The sequence below is a fragment of the Leptinotarsa decemlineata genome, unplaced genomic scaffold (assembly GCF_025532065.1).
Source record: "Leptinotarsa decemlineata unplaced genomic scaffold, Ldec_3_MD MMD2_tig00004307_RagTag_RagTag, whole genome shotgun sequence".
Classification (NCBI taxonomy): Eukaryota; Metazoa; Arthropoda; class Insecta; order Coleoptera; family Chrysomelidae; genus Leptinotarsa; species Leptinotarsa decemlineata.
The window spans coordinates 203,298-226,822 of record NW_027412606.1 but is presented as its reverse complement, the minus strand read 5'-3'; the positions used below and the strand labels follow the sequence as shown (position 1 = coordinate 226,822).

General features: G+C 34.6%; 2 protein-coding genes across 15 annotated transcripts in view; one reads left to right on the top strand and one right to left on the bottom strand.

Moving 5' to 3' along the window:
- The window catches only part of LOC111504806 (antichymotrypsin-2), an 80,570-nt gene that overhangs the window by 5,393 nt on the left and 51,652 nt on the right, over positions 1 to 23,525 (top strand). For all 13 annotated transcript variants that reach the window (XM_023159507.2, XM_074178685.1, XM_023159506.2 and 10 more), the window contains exons 2-3: positions 4,379 to 4,516; positions 22,332 to 22,623. In XM_023159507.2, coding sequence (XP_023015275.2) covers positions 4,397 to 4,516; positions 22,332 to 22,623 — 412 coding nt within the window. In that variant the 5' untranslated portion in view covers positions 4,379 to 4,396. The remainder of the gene's footprint in view (positions 1 to 4,378; positions 4,517 to 22,331; positions 22,624 to 23,525) is intronic.
- Positions 9,447 to 18,878, bottom strand: y (L-dopachrome tautomerase yellow). 2 transcript variants are annotated; one of them, XM_074178683.1, is made up of 4 exons: positions 18,780 to 18,870; positions 18,625 to 18,714; positions 15,362 to 15,597; positions 9,447 to 11,306 (listed from the first exon to the last, which is right to left on the bottom strand). In XM_074178683.1, exons 3-4 carry the CDS (start codon positions 15,591 to 15,593, stop codon positions 10,234 to 10,236), a joined length of 1,305 nt encoding a protein of 434 aa, XP_074034784.1. In that variant the 5' UTR covers positions 15,594 to 15,597; positions 18,625 to 18,714; positions 18,780 to 18,870; the 3' UTR covers positions 9,447 to 10,233. The 2 variants fall into 2 exon arrangements, with proteins under 2 accessions (XP_074034784.1, XP_023015262.2); XM_023159494.2 differs by having other exon boundaries at positions 18,625 to 18,878.

Sequence of the window (23,525 nt, the reverse complement as noted above, 5' to 3'; positions counted from 1 at the left end):
CTCAGTAACTTCCTAATAATTCACATATTCTCGATCTTCTATGAAAAGTTTGTACCACTGGTAAACATTTTCTGAATCAGAGTACAATCACCGTATGCCACTATCAACATTTCAAGTGTTTTTGAGCACTTAATTTATTTTTTTACACAAAATTTGATGCAAATTCTTTGATCCATTTTTTTCTCCAAACACGCAAAACACTTCTAACTCTTTTGCTTCTCACCAACAAAATGAACATGCTAAACAGCTGAAAATGTAAACATATGTTCAATACGAGTGCACCAACATAAAAAATTGCTAATCGAAAAGTTGTAGCCCGCAAAATTTATCTTATTTTCTGAACAGTCTACAATCAAAAAAAATTACTTGGATTTTAATGATGATTTGAATGAAAGTCACAAAACAAATGATTGAGTAGTAATCACTGATTTTATTGTTTGGATATTTTCTGAAGGTGAAACACTTCCTGAAGTAGTAGAAAAAATAATTTGGAACGAATTGTCAGTAGATCTGTTTGACAGTATATCTAAGAATTGAATGACGGAATACAATTTTTTTTTTGTTTTTACTTGATGTGTACGTTTCATTAAAACAACGATAAAAATAAAATAAAAACAACAATAAAAATTAATTGGCGCTCCGGGGTGTCTTCATTGATTCCAGTGGCGCATTTGCTTTTTCAGCTGCAGGAAAACCCGGAAAAACCTGCAGCACCACATCATCTGAAGATCTTGATCTAACAATGTCCTCTCTCTTATAAAACAAAATGTAGGGTGTCTCCAGAGGCTCCAATAAATTCAATGCATCGCCAGAACACTTCGTGACACGACTATGGTCAAACTTAAACCAGTCCGTTTCTTCTTTGACCAAGTCGTAATAATGACCAAATTCAACGCCAGAACCACAGTGAACAATGACTGCATGAATATTATAACAGTGGTCTGCTAGGTTGAAATGTTCATCTATTTCGAACCTTCCAAAGAGTTTCTTGCTTCCGTTAGAGGTTGAGTCTTGTTTGAAAATCATCAGGGTTATTATTAGATTGACTGGTGCCTCAGCTATACTTGTTTCCTTATAACAGTCAGTTGGTTTGGCGCATGTTTGACAATACAGTCGATCATCACCTGTTAAAAATTCCATTTTCAGATGATTTAACAATAAGCTTTGCACGGACTGGTAATTATTCGTATTAGGAAAAGCTAGATGAAGTTCCAGAAATTCACATAAGTTTTCAGTACTTCTTGAACATTTACCACAAAGTAAACAAGTGAGGATTTTTCCAGCAAAAGATTTACAAACACAAGACGAGATGGGTTGTACGGAATCATTCAGTCCAGAGCGGTCAGGAGTATTGATTTTGCTATTGTTTTGCTCACGAAGAGTATTCAACAAGAACCCCAAGAATTCGGAACAATCCTCTTGTTGTCCTAACGAGTATCTGGTGGACTTCAAAGACTCCAGGAAATCGGTTGGAGGGAAAGATGATACCTTCTTACGAAACTGCAGCTGCATGAACAGTTGTTTGAGTTTGATGAATAAGTAGGAAACATTCCCGTTCTCGTTCATCATTAAAACTTCGTTCTTGATATTCTTCGTCATGAGCAACACTTGTAAAATGCTATTCATGTAGCAAGTGTTTCCTAAATCATCCAATCCAATTTTCTTCTCTAGATTTTCAGGACAACTCTCTACTGATTCGTAAGGAAGAACACGTTTCACAGAATCTCCATAAGAACCATTTCTCAAGCTGCGATCGATCCTTCCAAGTGAAGAAGGGTTTCGTAGAGGGATCGATTCGGCTCTTGCTTCAAGAAGCTCTTCCACTGAAAGGGTACCAGTTCTACGAGGACTGCAACTCATTTTTTGGGGGCAAGAATGACCTAAATCCACTGACCGCACTGAAAAAAGAAGAAGGTGGATCAACCACTTGTGAATTAACCTTGATAGGAGATTGATAAATATCCACATATCTCTGCTTGTTTCGAAGAGGTTTCAGTTCCGTACTGAAATTAGGGCAATGCATGATCTCATCAAAATTATGTGAAGGAGGAATAGTTCCAAGTACTGAAGCAGCATTGCCACGTTGAATAGCAATACTAATTCTTTCTATCAAAAAAGAGGTAGAACGGTGATCTTTCGTTGCTTGGCCTATTCTTCTTCCGAGTTCATGAACGAATAACAGAGACTCCGGGCCATAAACACCAAAAGCTTCAACCGCTACTGGATGAAACAGATAGTTGTTTCCAAGATTTTGGTATTTTTCCTTTTCAATTTCTCGCCAGACAATGCTGCAGTTCCAGCAGACTTGGAACTTTCGGCTAGATGGGAAGCCGCGACCGTGTCAACGCAAGTAAAGTCCCATACCACAGGTTTACCGTATTTCCATGGTATGAGAGACATGCCATCTGGTCGTTATTAACTAAATTGACTCTAAATGATTTTTATTTTTCGAACAAGTCAATATTAGATTTTGTATCATTGCCGTTAACAAAATATTCACATTTTTGTTTATTTATGGAAATAAGTATTCTGTATTTATTGAGAGCCATTGCACAAATACTTAAACTATCTTGACGTATCTCGCAGATAATGGAAGTCTCATCAAAAATACTGGAAATTATGATAAGTATTCAAACAATTCATTCGATTCCAATTTGTTGGCATTGAACTTCGAATAAGGAACCAATTGAACTAACATCGAAGTGAAAGGTAACGACGTTTAAACGATGTTGAATATTTAAGTATAGTTATTGATCAATATCTTGTTAAATGTACAAATTTATTTCGAAAGGAAACATATTCGTTTACTTTCTGAATTCAAATTCTTAAGAAACTGATTAACATATCTCATTATTATTGAGTATTTTTCACTTATTAATATACTTGGAAAGACTATTGGCTGATAACTTTCGATCTCCGATAATTATTGTTTATTCACCAAATATTCCGATATTACAAAAAATAAAAACAAGAATGTGGCAGGGATGACAATTCTTTGAACAATGGAAATTCAAAAGAAAAACTTGGATGAATATGTTGTTAGATCGACATCTGGGCAGTAAATACCACTCTGATAGTTTCTTGTTAGTCAGTGGACTATGCTTGAAAACAGACAGTAAACAAATCTAAAGAAATGAACTTTAAATGTTCAAGCCAGTCTCGGATATACCTACACAGTTGAATGGACTGACTGACTGCCTGTCTTCAAGCATAGCCCACTGACTAATGAGAAAGTTTTTTTTTTTTTATTCAGAGGAATCGGGCAAATTTCGGATATGCAGTTAGTTAGTACTTCGTCCACTAGATGGAGTGACATTTTTGTTGTTCGCTCCAATTGAAGACGAGGAATGAAATACTCTGAAAAAATTTCAATTTTCAATTATGAAATATCATTGACTTTAGGTCGATAATGGTCGAAGCAATTCCGATATACACTTTTTGGTATGTCTGCGAACTATCTCAGCGATTCGGCTTTGATCTCCTCAATCGTCGCAAAACGCCTTCCTTTCATGGGTCTTTTCGAACTTGGGAACAGAAAAAAGTCGCAAGGGCCCAAATCTGGTGAATACGGTGTCTGCGGCATCATTTTTCTGACTCAGAGTTCAAAATTTCAAATATTTTTGAGTACACAGAACACTTCTAACTTGCATTCCTTGCATGACACGTAAGGTAACCAAGGTGCCAATAATCAACTTGATTTTAAATAGATCATGGGATATGGAAAGTGAGTAAAATACTCGGCAGTTAAAGCATATTTAACTAGAATATTCCTAACTTCCTTCTTGAATTCGCCCAATTCTACGATTCGCTTCTCAGATGCTTTAGAGTAGTGTTAAATAAATGTGTGATCTCTGATGTTCTCGGCTTCGAAAGTGTTAAAAAACTAATTGATACAGTTTATTGTATGATTTTCACTATTGTATGATTTATAGTGAAAATAATACAATAAACTGTAATAAGGAGTTTCAATAGAATTGTGAGTGTTGTGCAATTTGTTGCAGTTTTTGAGTTTTTAATTTTCGGCCGGACCTGCTAAAACTTTTTATCGGATTTTCTTTTGTATTAAATACGTCATTAAAACGTATCACATGTATTATTGTGGATAACAAATTTAATAATTTCCTGTTTTTGTAACAACTGACGTGTTAACTAATCGAATTTTGTATAGTTGTATTTTAATTTAAAGTTGATTTAATGATAAATTCATGACTTTAAAGACGAATTTATATTTTTCGAATATCATCTTTATTATTGTTGTTAGGTGTAGACATTTCAGTGTCATGATTTCTTTTCATCATCTAATAGAACTTTCTGACTCTATATAATTTTTATCAGATGATTCGTCTGACTGATTTTATTTTATCTCAATCTATTTCAGATAAAATAGAAAATCGAAATGAAGTTTCCCATACTCATTTTCGCCATAGTTTGCGGAATAAGGGCTGCGCCAACTGAAGAAGATGCTTTACAGGAGTTTATCATTGGAAATCGTAAATTTACAGCAGCCATTTACAAGGTGAGTTAATGAGATGTTATTTATTTCTATCAAAAATAATGCAGGAAATGATGAAGGTTTGCCAAATTTGATCGAGATTTTATTTCACACATCTCGTGGAGTTGCTGAATGGAGTGTAACTTGTGAAAAACACCTTTTCATTTCGATATACATAATATACGTGGATTATGGTGCTTTGGACCACTTGATTGTCAGGTTGATGGAATGAGGTATGCCCTTGACTTGTTACTTTCTTCTCGTCGAGTGTCCTACTTGAGCTCACTGATCGTGACCGTTCAGTCGCGTTTTAGATTCATCGATGTAATACACGCCACATTCTAGAGGTATCTGATAGACGCCATTCTTGAATTCACTTCCGCCATTCTTCCGAAGAAATTGTTACGTTTTCCCCGTAGGTTCGACGATAACACAACACAACAAAAAAATATTTTTTGAATGTTTCCTACACTAAATTAGTCAATTTCTACTAATTTTGGGGTGATAAAAACGAAAATAATAATGAAAAATTTTTATTAGCTCTGTTTTTTGAGATACACAGTACTTAATCTTAAAGAGTAGTTATACTATACGTGAAAAGTGAAAGTACATAAAACAATATTGTTATGTTTCTTTTAGAATATTTTAAGTACAAAATTAATAAAAAAAAACATTATTCTTAGTGTTTCGACAAATAAAAGAAGTTTGTACCACCAAATTTCAATTAAGTCCATCCGATTCATTGTAAGATCGCTGTCGTTTAGCTTGTCTTTTATAAAACACTTCTGGAGCATCCCTACACACAGACCAGCAGTAGTCTGCAAGCATTGCTTCATTCTAACGGCCCTGATATCTCTGTTCCATTAAGGCAATGTCTTGATGGAATCTTTCTCCATGTTCGTCACTCACAGCTCCACAGTTTTGTGGGAAGAAATTAAGATGAGAGTGAAGAAAATGAATTTTTAAGGACATGTTGCATCCAAGTTGGTGGTAAGCTTGAAGAAGCTCTTTAACCAATGCTGTGAAGTTATCATCTCTTTTGTTACCTAAAAACCCATGTACAACCCCTTTAAAGGCTTCCCAGGCTCTTTTTTCATTTCCTGTTAAAATCATGTCAAAAGCAGGATCATTTACGATTTCACGGATTTGAGGCCCAATAAAGATGCCTTACTTGACTTTAGCATCACTCAACCTGGGAAACTTTGCTCTCAAGTACTTAAAAGCTTGTCCTTCCTGGTCCATGGCCTTCACAAAGTTTTTCATTAGTCCCAACTTAATATGTAATGGGGGAAGGAGAACATCCTTAGGATCTACAAGAGGCTCGTAAACTACATTTTTCTCATTAGGGTTTAGGTCTCGTGTAGGCCAGTTCATTTTTTTATAGTGAGATTTTCTATCCCGACTGTCCCACAGACATAAAAAACAACAGTACTTGGTGAACCCTAATTGCATTCCTAGGAGTATAGCAATGACTTTCCGATCACCACTGATGTGCCACTTGTGTTGTTCATATTTGATTGATTGGAGAAGTGTTTTCATATTTATATACGTTTCCTTCATGTGAACTGCATGACCTATAGGAATAGAGGGTAGCTGATTTCCATTATGCAGAAGTACAGCTTTTAAGCTTAGTTTTGAAGAGTCTATAAACAGTCTCCATTCAGATGGAGTGTGGTCCAAATTCAAGCAGTCCATCAAACCATTAACATCAGAACAAACTACGAGGTTTTCTTCTTTCTCAAAAAAAGGAAGGAAATCTTTTTGACGCTGTCTGTACTGAGATATTTTCACATCATGTTTTAGAAGATTCCACTCTTGTAGTCTTGACCCTAACAGCTCAGCCTTTTCCTTAGACAAGCGAAGATCTCTTATAAGGTCACTCAACTCTGCTTGACTAATTCTGTGCGGATCACTAGACCTATAGCTTACCTCAAAATCAGGGTCATAGGATGTAGAAGGATGGGTTGCTCCTTCTAAACAGTCTTCATCACCTTCCTCTGAAATTTCATAGTTTTGGGGTGGAGAAGGGACTGGCAAATTGTCTGAGTGTGGTACAGGCCGAAGAGCAGATGGGAGATTAGGGTATTTAACCGTTCCTCTTTTCTTCATAGATAAACCTTGCTTAATGGGAGGAGTTAAGCAGAAATAACAGTCGTCTGTATGATTGGTAGGCTCACGCCAAACCATAGGTACTGCAAAAGCCATTGCCCGGTTTTTATTTTTCAGCCACTCTCGCAATATGACGGAAAAAGAATTACAACATATATGCGGAGCCCATGATTTATCTTGGTCTCCAACTTTCACACCAAAATAATGTTCATAGGCTGTCTTAACGATAGGTGTCATTTTACGTTTCTGAACCTTAAATGTTATTTCACCACATATATAGCAAAAGCTATCGACAGAATTCATACACTTTCAAGGCATTTCAGATCAGCACTTGAATTAATTTAAAAATCAACTTCACACGATAATTTCAATAGCAACCACGTGCGTATAATTGACAAACTCACATAGGTTATGTTTACTACTTAAGAACAGCTGATGAGAGGGGTGTTATGTAAACAAACATGTGTACCAACTGTTGGTGATGAAATATTTCATTTGTTGAAAACTCAATATACATATATATAATATAATGATACTATATCTTGAAAACAAGAGCTAATATATAATTTTTATGGTCACTTTCGGTTTTAAGACGTGGAAATACATTAAAATCATCTAATTTCAACCCCGAAACAAAAACTTTGTTGTGTTGTGTAATTGACTACACTGAACTTCAGACTGATACTTGAATGTCTACCGCCTCATTAGATCCCTTCGTACCCCACTTTCAGCAAGATTTGCCCCATCTGCCTGCTGGTAGTGTTTATATATCGCAATCGAAGCCTCTGGAAACCGATAGGAAAGTCTCTTGAAGCTACGCGGCATCTAGAATAATCGAGAAACACAAGTCGAGTTTTGTGTGACCTTGGCCAAGTCACAATCGATTGACGCACACCAGCGGCGGCCGGCGGTATTTTGTTTCAGGGGATAATTCACAACACTATTGATGCACTGCAAATATTACTATCAGTATATCAGTATATCTCCCAAATAAACATAAGAATGTAATGTTCAAAATATCGAATATCAAAAGTTGAACTCTTAATTTATTCAGATTTAAAAAAAACATTGATTCATTAGATTTTGAGGTCAACCTACCATGAACTTGACTTTACACGATCTGATACAAATTCTAGAATAAATGAATAGAGTTATATAATGATTGATTGGATTATGCTCGAACCGTTTACGTTCGTTTACGTCAATAAAATGATATTTTTTGAACATGTCAACTTCATGAAAGGTTAAACTGGAGCCTTTGATATAAAATGAATTCAAAACAAGCAACACAGAAACTGCAATACTATTCTCGCTGCGCATTTCTTCAACCAAGTCGGTGTCTTCAGGAAATGTAGAAAACTAAATGGAAGAGAATGTTTTATAACTAAACTCATAGGAATAGTCGAGTTTTTCACGTTCCTGAGAACGCTGTCATTAGCTCAAATTTGATCTCTTTCAATTTGGATATTTTTTGAATTTCCTTCGTATTTTTGTTTGACAATTCTTATAATAATAACACTGATTCATATAAAATGAAGATGGAACATCTACGTTGCTGAGGAAGAATACTTTTTATTGAAAACGAAACAAATATAAATAAAACAGACCTTTGTACATTTACGATCATCTCACGCTACCTGCCCAGCTTACAAATTCAAAATTGGATTAACAGATAATCCTCTATGCTCATGTGGACGTTATGGCGATCTCAATCACATCATGTTGGAGTGTTCGACCCACATCCACAGTATAAATACCCTTTACTCTGAATTGAAATGTCATAATATATTTTTTCCAATAAACTTGAATTGTATGTTAACTTCAAACAACAGAAATATATACAAATTATTATACAATCATCTAATAAAATGCAAAATTAAAGTATGAATGATTGATTGTAAATATAGTTATAGTACTATTAACAATATATTCAAATGTAAACAGAAATTGAATCATATTATGTACAAACGCATTGAAAAAATAAAAAAATCTATATAAAATAATAAAAAGAAAAAAATATTAACAAAAAAAATTAAGGGAACCAAAAATATAAAACAAATAAAAAAAACACTTATTTAAAAAGAAAAAACACTTATTTGAAAAGAAAAAAATACAAAAAATTTAATAAAAATGCAAGAACAAAAAAGGGAAGAAAAAAATACAAAAACAAACAGAAATGAAAATTCAAAAAGCAAAAAACGAGGGGAAAAAATCTATGTTTGAGCTACTACTCAATGTTACTTTCAAATAGTTTTTTATTAAAACAGTCTGGCTAATTGGTTCTCCCAAAGCCAAAAAATTTAAACCACACACACACACACACTTTGTACATTAAAAAAAAACATAAATTGAATATATATTATTCATTTATAATTATTATATATATATATATATATATATATATATATATATATATATATATATATATATATATATATATATATATATATATCTATTAATTGTATCTATATATTTGTGTTTTTAATTTTGTTATTCAATTCCAAGTGAACTTCTTCAATTCTATACCTACCAACCACAGATCATAAGATATTCACCGATATTTGGTACTGTTTCTTTTTTGTAGTTTTTTTTAGATGGATCTTCGCTTTTCAAATGTTTCAATTTGTTTAGTGAGTCGAATCAATGAGAAAGCAATCAAGTAAAAACGTTTTTATTTTTCAAATGCCAAGTTTTATTCAACCTTCATAAAAACCTAAAATTATTTTTTTTGCCCACTTAATTAAAAGGACCACGCCCACATAGGAGTGCGGTATATCAATCGAAAGGGGGTAGAAACAGAATGTTTTAAAAATTTGGGGTGAATTTGGCTAATTATTTAATCCAATGATGATTGTTCTCTATATTTGTTAAATGACGAAAGTACCAGCAGAATTTACAGAGAATTTATTTTACTCTATTCAATTGAGGAACAGATGAATAACAGAAAATTTAGGCTAATGAAAAATAACTTCGAAACCAATGAAAAAGTGAAAGTCGGTGAAACATATCTTTCTAGAGAAGCCCAAAATGAGGAAAACGTCATAAATATTTCACCATACTTCCACACAATGGTTCGACAAAATTTTGGTTTTGAAAAATTGAAAAGTTTTCACTTGAGTGTTTTCCGATCAACACAGCTTATTGAGCAAACTGGAATATTCGAAAACAAAGTTTTATCGAAGAAGACAAACTAATAATAATCGTTGAATAATTCTATGTTTTTTTTTCCACGGGTACTTCTAATTTGAAATTATTTCAAGCTGATATTAGCAATAATCTCTGGAAAATGAAAGTGAATTCGATTTGGATACAATAATTTTCCATTTCCTCAAGTTTCCATTAGAGTCTGTATGATTCAAATTTTTGTAGCTATATTATAATTTATGAGTTCCCAATAAATTAATTTATTTTCAGTAATTTTATTGTGCTACTCTGTATCGATTCAATTTTTGAGAATGTGAACAATTCGAAGGTTTTTCTAGATTCACAGACAAATTCACGTACATTTTCAGACTGATCTGACGATGTAGGTGAAACTATAATATTTTAGCGGCGGTACAGTATGTCTGAGAACTTGAAAAATACAAACCCTCTTCATCAGTGAATCGCCAATACTTTAGAGGATACAAAAACTAAAACAGGCTTTTTCCGGGGTAAGGCGAATACAGCTGCACAGGAAATTGTCCAAATCGGTGCGGTATTCTTAAACCTGAGAGGTCATTAGGTCTACATTCACAAACAGTATCTTTCACCAAAACATCAATGGGTGCAAACATAACTCTGAAGTTGATGTCATTATAGTTCAACGAGGACAGTAGGAAATTTGACATTCTATCAGAGATAACCCACAGATTTTCGTTTCGGTCAACTTTAACGTCAGCAGGAAATATTAATTCTTCGTCATCTTTATCGACGATTCCATGATTCTCGGATTTGTATTCCATCTCAGAGTTCCAACATCCAATGGCGTTTTGATCTATCAAATTGAAAAATTGTAAGCCCTTATCGTCCATTACTCTAGATGTTGTGTGCGAGTTCGGGCCCCTCTCTGCCAAGGCATAAAATTCATTCCAGCTGTTGCCAACTTTCGAGCTATTTCGTAAAGTTTGCGTGGAAACCACGAACTCCCTATGGGAAGCTAAGGGGCTGAAGTACAACAACTTGAAGCCATCTGCTTTAGGAGGGGTCAGACTCATACCGAAGATGCCTTCCTCGCCCCATTGGAAATTCAATTTGTCGATGGTATAATCACCTCTCAAAGGATCGGGCAGAAAGTAGCTATGGGTGAATCTCCAGGATTTGTTTTCCCTGAATGAATAGGCAATCAAACCGTAGCCTAGTTCGTCACTCATATAAGCAAAGGCATCGTCACAAGTGTCTCCCAAATCTACTGCTATATTAGCGATGAAGGTGTTGGTATTCGTATCTTCCGGTCTCAATTCGTATCTTCTCAGTCTTTGGTTTGTTCGTAAATCGAAGACGTTCAGGGCGTAGGGGCATGGGTTCTGCGTGGTGTTCTCGATACCAAAAGTTCCAGTATCTAGGACCCATAATCTGTCGCATTTGTCTGCTTTGATCCTGTAGACGGTACTGAGTCCTTTTTCGCAATTTCCTAGTTCGTTTGACTCCCAGTCTGGATAAGGAATGAGTCTTGGGTTTTTCACAGGTATATTCAAAGGGACATAGTTTAATGTTGCTGGAATACCTGGAAAAAAAAACAGCGACTTACAATAGCTATAGCAGAGCATCGTTATCGACTTTGAAATTGGTTCCTTTTATGAATGAAGCAATTACTTTTGAAGCGACTATAAAAACTGTGCAATTTTCAGGAAAGGAAACCATTGACTGTGTCTCTTTTCAGCTTATTACTATATTATGTCGTTAAGCGCTGCCAAAAACTTTCTTTCCCAAAAAATTAATCACTCCTAAAAAATATAACCCCTTCAATTATAATCTATCTAGTAGGTCGCTATTAGCGATAGTGACAATTAAATTGGTATGACGCTGTCAGTTTGTGAATTTTCGAAATTGAATCAATACTAATTGTTCTGTTTTTAATTTGTTACTTTAATAATTCACTTATTATTGAAATGGCATACACAAATGAGGAAATGGCTGATATGCATTACGTTTACGGTCTGTCGCAGGGGAATGGGTTAGAAGAAATGTATCCTCAACGACAGCATCCTTCACATAGAATATTTGCTCGACTTCATCAACGATTACGAGAATATGGTTCATTCGACAAAAGAACGCAGGATTGTGGTCGCCATCGAGAAGTACGAACACCACAGCTTGAGAAAGCAGTACTTAATTTGATTGAAGAACAACCTACTACCAGTACTAGAAAGATTGCTTTCCAGCTAAATGTTGATCATATGACGGTATTTCGAATTTTAAAGGAAAAACTCTTATACCCTTACCATCTGCAAGAAATTGTAACTTTCTGAAGACGATAGAATTCACAGACGAATGTAGTTTTTCTCGGGACAAGATTAATTTTCATAATTACCACATACGGGCTGATGAAAACCCTCACGCTATTGTCGAAACTAACCATCAAGAACAGTTTTCTCTTAACGTGTGGTTCGGAGTTATTGGGGATGATTTAATTGGGCCTCATTTTCTACCTCCTCGATTAAATGGCGAAAAAAAGGCATACGTTCAATTTTTAAGAGAAATGCATCCAGTACTGTTGGAGGAAGTTCCTTTGGGCGTCAGAAGGGATATTTTTTTTATGCATGATGGGCTCCCGCCTATTTTAGTCAAGTAGCACGTCAGCATTTACTGAAACATATGCAAATCAGTGGATAGGTCGAGGAGGACCACAGAGCTGGCCCGCTCGATTCCCGGCTCTCAATCCTCTCGATTTCTCTATTTGGGGCCATTTACAGCATTTGGTTTATCGTACTCCTGTTCGCGGTGTAGAGGACTTAAGAAACCGCATCATCGATGCGTGGAGGGTAATCAGAGAGGCTCCAGGAATATTTGAGCAAATACGTGGCTCAATGCGCCGACGTCTAGACGCATGCGTAATGTCTGAAGGTAGTTTTGTTTATTGGTTTAATGCAGGTACTAAAATAATAATAAATCTAGTTCGCATTTATGACGATGTATCTCTGTAGTTGTTCGTAAAATAATTTTTTGCTGCGAACTGGTTTATTTTGGGCAAAAAACCCAAGAGACATTTTTTGTTTAGAATGAAACAGGCTATCGGAAATAAATTTCAATATTGTAACTTTTTCAGTGCTTGTGAAAAAAAAATTTATACAAATTTAATGTACCCCCTTTGAGGGGCTGTATCTTAACAAGGGATGCTCCAATGAAGTTCCTTTATATGAAAGATCCTATCTTTTTTCGATGGGGAATCACCTCCTCAAATGTTTTACACTTATTCAGTTACACCCTGTATAGTACGACACAGTAGAATACATATATAGAGCAACAAAAACACAACATTGAAACGAATTAATATTTCCATATTATCACAGCAATTTCTTCAGATTTTGATGATCATGTAACGGTACAATTAGTCGACCCGGGGTAATGGTCAAATTGAGCAATTTTTGGTATTTTTTTTATTTAGAACTCAGGGCAGATAATCATCACAGAAAATGCCGTGAAATTTCCAGGTCTGTCTCAAAACATGTTATTGATGGTTGCCCAGAGAATACAAAATGCTAAATTTTTTAATCCAGTGGCACCAAACCGAATCGAATAGAAGCTCAATACAACGTTTTGATATTTTTTAAAATAACTGAAATTAAACGAAAATAGAATCGGTAGTTTCTGGGTTTTTATAAATATCTGTAAAACTAACTGAATTCATAATTTTCATTTCTTTTCGTTAATTTTATTGATAGCTGGTGCCCCTGTATATGAAACTGTTTTTTTTACTGCTTTATAGCTATTATCATTACTATAGTTCTTTCATTATGGTAAATATTTGTGGCAAACGTATAACAAACTACATCTAATGTAATTCACTGTGATGTAACTCAATGTATGTTGATTACTCTCTCATTGACATTTTTTCAAAGATTTGATAGACATTCTTCAGCAATTGCATGCATCTGATATCGTAACTATAATAACATGATATATATGTTCCGTACTTTTTTGTTCTAAGAAATACAGGTGGAGTAATGAGTATTTTGCACGGTTGAATCGTAATATAATTTTTAGAAATGATTAGCTATGATTCTATTTGCATAACTTATGCAATAAAGATTATGACAATAAAGAAATGAAGACCCTGAAGAAAAATCAGTAGTGAATGATGTCGACGCTATATACACACATCGGAAAAGTCTAGGGATATTTTTATAACATACTAAATATCATAAAAATAAATGCACGAGGTCGTTTAATTTCGATTAAATTGGTACACTCGACCACCCTGTAGATTTCTATGGGTTGAACAAAGCCTGCAAAAACGGTAACTAATCTTTTTATCAAGTTTTTTACAAACTGTAGGTTTTCGGCTAAAATGAATAATCTGAAAGTGTCGAGTTTGTACATTCTATGCAGTTTTTGCTCAGCAATTAAACTGGAAATATTGTGCTTTAACATGGAACGCCATCACTTACCATTGGCTGAGATGAATAGAGCTGTAGGGCTTCTTCAAGGTGGCATGCGACAAAATGATGTAGCTCCTCGTTTGGGGATCTCCCAAAGTGTTATCAGTCGATTGTGGCTGCGTTTCCGTGAAACTGGCAGTCCAGCCGAACAACATCCAGGGCGAGGACGCGCTACAACTGCAGTTCAAGACCGATTTTTGGTCTTAACCGCAAGAAGACAACCGACAATCACAGCACCTGAGTTGGTTAACGTGTTGCAGCAGACGCACCAGGTAACCATTGGTCGTGATACTGTCAGAAATCGACTGCATGAAGCAGATCTCCACAACAGAAGGCCACTTAGACGTCCATCTTTGTCGAGAGGCAATCGCGGTAGAAGATTAGAGTGGTGTCATAAACATCAAAACTGGGATGCAAATGATTGTGCCATAGTTTTGTTTACAGACGAATCCAGATTTGGATTTCATCCAGATTCTCGTCGAGTAAGACTGTGGAGACGACCTGGAAATAATGAACGTTTGAGACACGTCCAGGAAGTCCACACATACAGAGGTGGTACAGTAATGCTATGGGGCGGAATCATGATCGGCGGCAGAACCGATCTCGTTTTTCCAAATCGCTCCCTCACAGCTCGACAGTACCTCGACACCATTCTTCTACCTATCGTCCGTCCGTTTGCTGGTGCTGTTGGTGAAAACTTCCACCTAATGCACGATGATGCTCGTCCACATGTCGCGCATCTAGTGACTGACTGGCTCACCAACGAAGGAGTTGATGTATTGCCATGGCCAGCACGCAGGTAGCTATAGCTGCCTACGTCGTGATGTTAAATAATGCCTGGAAATGCTAGGTCTTCTAATTGAAACCACAAATGTGCGGTTGGCTCATGTTGGTGACACCGTGCATATGTCTCGGGCCTAACATATAGATAACGCTGATTTTATTGCGGCCAAACTGAGGCCAATTTTGAGGTAAAAGATTAATCGTTCTACAGAAGTGGTATTGAAATGTTAGAGCGGCGTTGAAATGTTACGTTGATGAATAAAGCCAATTTTGAATAAAAAAAACGCGTTTCCTTTCTTAGACCCGGGATTTTTTAGCCCATGGTGTTATTTCCATATTCTCAGTACTGCAGCAATCACACCGAAAACTCCTTAGAATATCAGATATCTACACTCACCTTCCATCCACCTTGGCACAGAGATGAACATTTTATCATTCCATATTTCGATTCCTACGGGAAGATTATTTTCTGGTTTGAATCTTCCTGTTAGGATAGCTTGTAAACGGGCCTCTTCTGATGGATATTCGTAGTCCAAGATATTCCATTGGAAGTGCTCTTGTAGTTTGAAAGTGGCCAGAGCCTGGCTGCAGAGAAAGGCGAAGAAAACGAGACAATGTTTGGGTTTCATGTTCCTGAAAATTAATTGAAATGGTACAGTGTTTTATATTGGAGTTTTTATATCTAATGTCAAAACACATGGAATAATATGTTAGAATGATAATGTACTTGTGATGCACTGTTTGGAACCTTTGGTGTAGTAATGAATGATACTGGGGTTTTTTCCCAACACCAAATCGTTATTTCAACACCTCGACACGTGTTTCGATCACCAAGTGATCATCTTCAAGAGGAAGATTAAACTAAATTACATACAATATTGTCCTTATTTATACCATTGATACCTCTGCTAGGTACCTGCGTCTTAATTATCTTAAATTAATTTTACAATGTTGCCTTATCTAACAGTCAAATAAATCTGATGATAAAATTTTATTTCAACAAGCTATATAGTATCATTTCAGGTATTGGTCCACCATCGTTATTCATAATATTATTATCTAATTGGAAATTGCATACGTTTAAAAAAATTTAATGACTAATCGTGTGCCGTTGCACAGCCGTGGTAGATTTAAATTACGGAGCGATCCAACTTCAGTTGTAAATTATGCGGTGGCATGCCTGGCATATCCAATGAATTCAAATTTATAAACAAAAGAAAACAGAAATCTATTTTCGAATACTTATGGAGGAATTGAGTACTTCATTTTGTAATGTTATCCAGATTAGTGCTGAAGAGGAAATAAGGCAAGAGTCTTATTCCGAAACATCAATGTCCTCCATTGACGATGACACAGTGTTTTGTGTACTCGTAAATTGAATTTTATCTTCTTCACATAAGATATTGTGTAGCGATCCTATGAATGATATCTGAATAAATTCCGTAACGAATATTTTGAGTACAAACTGAATAGGAAAAAAAAGTGTTTTTTATATAATGCAATGTTACTTCTCTGCATGATCTACACATCTTTGTGAAGAGTTTATTTTGAAATCAATTGCTTTCTTCTTTCCTTTGGAAGTTCCCACTTGTTTTGTATTAGAATAGAGAAGTAGAAAAATATCATGAATAAAAGTCAATTTTGAATTCCCACACGAAAAATATGTATTTTGTATGTATTTATTTGTGATTCGAAAATGAAAAGCCCTCTTGCGATCTAAATCAAAAAACAAGAAAATGTTATAAATTCACCGCAAAAATATAATAAATCTCTCATAGCTGGATTAGTGTTAAATTAATTTTAAATGTGCCAAGTATGGTATGGTTACGGTATGATTACCAAGAGACATATTAGGTATTGGATTTAAGTTCTTATTTAAATTCTAGATGTAGATTATTGTCTTTATCATCCCAAGAAACATTAGGTGTTCATGAATAGGGATTAATTGATTTAATTAAAGATACTAATTTAACAATATAATGAAATTCCAAACAAGAAAACACAAGTAATCAATGTGAGTAGTGAACATTAAATTTGTTAGTAGGATTAAAAACTAATATTTAAAAAATTATACATAATTGAACAATCGTTATAGCCAAACAGTCAAACGGAAATTCTTCATAATTAATAAAAAATATTTACATGATTCTGGCTATATAAATCCTGTATTTTTAATTTAATTCATTAAATAATTTTTCAATTGATTTTTTAATTTGACGCAGTTTTAGATTCTTTTATTTCTTCAGGAATTGTATTATATGTTACCGATAATAATTTTGTTTGACTAGTGTTATGACTATGAATATTATTGATTTCTACGAAATTTATGTTTGAAATTTTTGATTTATTCATTATTGAATGAATGAAACAAGTTTTTCGTTTGTACAGTATGATTTTTTTGGTTTATACAAATTCACTGTTGGTTCTGAGTACGATAATTTATGTATACCTTTAATAATTTTATTTTGTAAAGATTTCAAATGTTTTATTATGGATTTATCTCCAAATATAAATTAGATAATGCAGCTGTGAATATATGAGACTGAAATAAATAATTTTTCAAAAATTTAAGAGGAATATAGTTCCTGATTTTGAATAGAATACCAATAATTCCAATATGTTTTGTCCACGATAAATTTTCATCAATATATAATCCTAGGAATTTAATAGTAGTGGTATAACTTATTGAATTGTTGTCAATAATTATAGGATTGGTACAAGGAAGAATTTTGGAAATTTAGAGTTAATTTATTATGTATATTGAAAAAAAGGAGTGGCCCGAGAATAGATCCTTGTGGTACCCAAAATTTATTTTTCTCGTGGAACTTTTTTGATTTTCCATGCAAACGTATTGTTGTCTATCCCTCATATAATTTACAAACCAATTAAGGATATTCCCTCTAACGCCAACATTGCTCAGCTCTGAGGTCAGTATATCATGATATACATTATCAAATGGTTTACACAAATCTAAAGACAAGAGGCAACATTTTTTATTATTGTCTGCCTCTGTATCTCTAGACCTGCGAAAACCATACTGATCACTTTATAAAAGATTATTGTTTTCCAAATAATTGGTTAATCTTGTATGCATCAATCGTTCTGAAATTTTGAAAAAACTGATAATACCGAGATGATGCGATTTCAAATAAAAATGGTTTTCAGTTGAATATAAATTTTTACTCAACTTTTAGTCCTAATGAATACAAACTATAGAATCCTGCTTCTTCTATACACATGTCACATGACCACATGTTTAGGAACGAAATTGATATTCAAACCGAAATTGCTATCAAGAGACATTAATTTAATGATGTAATCCTACTTGTATTTTGTTATTTTCAATTGTTACGTTTTGTATTGGTAGATATCATATTGAAGAAATTAATGAAATTCATTAAAAAATCAATTCGATTTCAAGTCATGAAAATACGAATGTTATTATGGCAGTAAAATTTAAGACGATTATTCCTAAGCATCTTCATGATTGTATTGATATAATAATTATAACTATGGTCACCATTCATCTGTCAAATGAAGTCCATTGCAACCAGAAACCAGTTCCTAACTCAAAAGTTTTAATTACATACAAAGGATGTAACGATGAAAATTAAGTATGCTTCAGAACTATAAAAGCATGCGTCGAAACACTGAACTCACCTGTGATAACCGCACCAAAAATTTCACAAAATAGCGCCAAACTTTTAACTTGCTCTTATAAGAAATTTCCTTCTGTATTCACGCCTCCTACTATGAAACAGAAAGTTGTTATCTCACTTCACTTTGCCGGAACGATATCGATATATCCACGTTACCTAAATTAATTTAAATCTCCCTGCAGTCTTTTATTCATTCATTGAACAGTTGAGAGAAAATTATATCAACCTAGGACATCGGATGCACGCAGATAACATCACCTGAGACACTGTGTTTCATCATATATTTATTAATATTTTTTTGGAGAAAGTTTCCTTAGTTTTGGGGGATCTAGATTAGTATTTCACGAGAATATACATTACGTAAATAAATTTGGTAACAAGGCCAAACACCTAAGCTCGTAAATATATTCTAAGGAAAGTTTAGATTTTTGCTGACAGGTTTGGTCCTTTTTCTTTTTCGATGATTATGAAACCAACATAATTAAATGAAGCGTTAAATAACGCATGTTAATGTGAACTGATCTAATCGCAAAAGCACGTAGGTACTATTTTTCAAATAATTTAAACTCATAGAAATTCCGACAGAATCGTTAACTGTATATATATAGTAAACTATTGGATTTCCTGGTGATGTAAATAATCTGAAAATGGTTTTAGCAAAAGATATTTTTTTGATATATGTGGTAACAGTGAAGAATACCAACCTCTTCCTTAAAAATATACTGACTGAATCTGAAGGAAGTATTACTTCAACTTATTTACAAAAATACCTTAATCCTACTTTAGAATTTGAAAAAATTGAGAGTGAGTTAATTCCTGGTTCCTTTGTACAAAATAATGCTGTAACTGCAAATAAAAATTTTATTCAATTGATGTTTCAAAGAAACATAATCTACAGACAAATGTTATCGACCAATTACGATAGCCTCCATCTTTTCCAAAATATTTTAATTATCATTCTTGGAGAGATTGTTATCTTATCTCAAGCATTTCAATATCATAACTGCGGATCAACATGGTTTTGTGCAAAATAAACGACCACAACTGCAATTGATGCGGGTGAGTGCCCTATTGGGGTATTTTGCGACCTAAGCAGGGTGTTCGGTGCATCAGTCATACAATCTTATTGAATAAACTATCTCGATACGGAATCCGAGGTGTCACTCATGAATGGATAAAAAGTTTTTTGAGTAAACGTAACAATCGTGTCACTATTGGTAACCATATGTCATCGTGCAATGATTATTCTGGAATGGGTGTTCCTCAGGGTTCGGTCCTAGGACCTACCTTATTTATACTTTATATCAACGATATTGTGAAGATATGTGATAGCTCAATCATTGTTTACTCTGATGATCCATCAGCTATTGTATCAGATAGGGATGAATATTGTATACGTCAGAACTGTAAAAAAAATTCCTTTGATATGGCTCAGTGGTTTAGAGCCAACTCACTTCATTTAAATACAAATAAAACAAAATGTATACGCTTTCACAATAGACAAAAAAAAGCTAGTGTAGTTGATTTCGGAGACTTACAGTCAGTTGATAAGACCGTTGAATTTCTTGAATTATATATAGACGAACATATTTCCTGGGGAACTGTGGAATCCTTATCAATAAATTGAATTCTGTTTCCTATCAATTACGTAATTTGAGATCAGTCCTGTCTAATGATCAGTGGACTCCAGACTTCGACATGCCATGCCATGCTTCGACAATTATTATTATTATTGTTAAATCTTGTATTATGGAGGGCAGAGGTGAGGAGAACCATCCCTGAAAAAGTGTCCACTATTTAACGATCAAAGTTCAAAATTCGACCAAGTCGCCTATGTCAAAAGCGGTATAATATGAATTTAGCAATTGTAAATAACGTGAAGTATGCCGAGTTGGAATATTCAGTATTTTTAATATAGGAATATAGACTTTCACGGCTGGCGTCAATGTTTTGCTTGGTTTTCGAGTTTTGCCGTGGTCATCTTTGGTTATAATCTCCAAACGTTTTGACTGCAACTGCGGCAGTCATCTTCAGTGACGTGTTAGAAGAAGTGCCGGACTTGTAAGAAAGAGGCAACATGTGGTTTATGCACGACGGGGCTCCAGCTCATTATAGTGTTCTTGCTCGTCAGCATCTCAACATCACCTACCCAAATCGCTGGATTGGACGTGCAAGACCAGCTCACAGTTCTGATATAAATCCTCTAGATTTCTATTTGTGGGGTCATCTTAAGGCTCTTGTTTATAAAACTCCTGTACTAGATGTGAATGACTTCAGGAATCGAATAATTGACAATTGCAATGTCATAAAGATAACTCCAGGGATTTTTGAACGTATGACAAATCGATTGCAGTCGTGTATTTTATCAGAAGGTGGACATTTTGCTCATTTACTTTGAGATCGAAATTGTTTATTATTAATTTTTGGTTTTTATTTTATGTTCTCCAGTGATTTTTTTCTGGAAAATGAAGCTTGATATGAAGAAAATACAAGCGACGAAAAATTGTATTTTTAGTTGCTCAATCAAAGAGAATGGAAAACTAGAAAAAATCAGTGGCGTTCTTTTTATTTCTCAATATTGTTGGCTGTGGTATCCACTGAGACGCCACTGGTCCCAATAATTTCAATCTAGTTCGGGCTAAATAAGCGCCTTATTGCTTTAAATAACTGTAGCAAATTTCAACCAAATCGATGTAAGGATATTTATGATTTTATAAAAACCGTTTTTTAACATCAACGCCCTGTATCTTAGAAACGCGACAACTCCGGAAACACCTTGTATAAGGATCTGATTCAGTACACTTGGAATTCCTTATAGTTTTGCATTCCACAATAAAATTTATTTGAGGAATTGCTAATCATTCTTGATTATAAAGCAATTAACAACGAGGTATTTGAAACTGTGACCCTGGGACAATATTGTTATGAAATTGATCACGACGAAGTTATTAACAAGTAGGTATTTCGTGGTCCTTCAGAACATTCGGAGCAAGGTAGTGTTTAATAATCCTTTCCTGTATGACACATATGCCTATAGGACACGGCCTGAAAATTTCTTATTCGGTATTATGTTAGAAATATTACCAATCAAAAGATACGATATATATATTATTATGGAGATATATAGAAGGTTATGGCTACATTCATTTCGTGTTGGCATCACTCAAATATATATGGGCAACTTTCTTGAAAATCAGAACAATCTAATATCGTGATTATAATCTGTTTATCGGAATCAAAACTGTTCCGTCTATCGGTGAAAATCCGTTCTGTAGTTTCTGAATTCGAACAGACGCGAGGGGGACTTTGTTTTATAATATACCGGGTGATTAGGAAATCATTGTACGCGACGCCATTCAGTTGTTTATGAAAAATGGGGTCGTGGTAGCCATTTTCTCCAAATGCAATATGTCATCTATATAAATATTGTCAAATAACTTACTCTTACAGGATCTGGGATCCTGTTAATCTCCCCATCATTGTTATCTTCAGATAACCAGATTTCTCACTTTTAAGGTATTTGTCAAACTTACAGAATAAAATATGGGTCATTTGGATTGTTCCAGACTATATGACCAGATAAAATTTCAGTCAAATAAGGGAGGAAGGGTCTTGAGCTAGTATTTTTCAGAAATAGAGTGTGCTTTGACGAGTAAACATATGATATTTTCAACAAAGCAATTTTTCTTAAACCGGTTTTAATTTCAGGAGCTGATCAAAGTGAACGAGGGTAATTTGATTGTTAGTCCTTTCTCTGCCGAAACTATCTTAGCACTCACGCATGAAGGCGCTAAAGGTGAATCAGCTTCTGAATTAGCTACTGGTCTCTTCCTTCCAAAAACCAAGGAGAGGACTCGTGCAGCAATGAAATCCTTCTTGCCAAAATTGAAGAAGTCTGACGATGACTTGAAGTTATTATCGGCCAACAAGATTTATGTTGCTAATGATGCCAAACTTGAAGACGACTTCAGAGCAACTGCGGAAAACGTTTATGATTCAGGTATGCAACGAAAGATTCGGGGCAATAGATCATTGTTATAGTATCAAAAGAATTATTTTTTTATTTTTCCTGGTTATGGTTTTGAATATCACAGTAGAAGGGGTTATTTTCCAATTGAAATCAGGATCAGATTCACGACTGTATCGAATAGAAATACTTCGAGAAAATGAATGAATATTTCGAAATTAAATTCGAAACATTCTTCTCTCCTATCGTTACTGTAATAAATTATCTGCTAGAAAACAACTAATTTCCATAGCTAATACGACGATATATTGAATTGTATCCGACAAACATTTATGCCAGCTGTTTGCCAAGGTGGATGTTGAAATTTCGCGGAGTACATACATTTCATTAGCGATTTTTTTCATTGTTTTATGTTGGTACACTCCAACGTGTTCGGCAACTTTCTGCTGTCGAAAAAAATGGATCAAATGATTTGCATCAAATTTTGTTTTAAAAATGGCATTAAGTACTCAAAAACACTTGAAATGTTGACAGCGGCATACAGAGTTTGTACTGTGAGTCAGAAAAATGTTTACAAGTGGTAAAAGCTTTTCATAGTCGGTCGAGAATGAGGTTTTTCCAAAAAAACCGTCGCATGAGCTTCGCTCAGAAGTTGTTGAATGACATCAACGACGATCCAGATTTGCTTAACAAGGTCGTAACTGGTAACGAATCATGGATATAGGGTTATGACATAGAAACCCAATTCCAATCGTCCCAATGGAGGAGCTCAGGAGAGCCAAGACCAAAAAAGCACGCCAGGTGTCAAGGTTTTGCTTAATGTTTTCTTCGATTACCGTGGCGTAGTGCATCAGGAGTTCTTGCCACATGGTCGTACGGTCAATAAGGAGTATTATCTTGTACATTGTACATCCCCCAATGAGTTATCCTCCTAG

Excerpts from the sequence above, each read along its gene's own strand:
- y (XM_023159494.2), bottom strand. The coding sequence starts at position 15,593 with ATGAAACCCAAACATTGTCTCGTTTTCTTCGCCTTTCTCTGCAGCCAG. Across the intron at positions 11,307-15,361 it reads TGTGCCAAGGTGGATGGAAG|GTATTCCAGCAACATTAAAC; the intron begins GTGAGTGTAGAT and ends TTTTTTTTCCAG.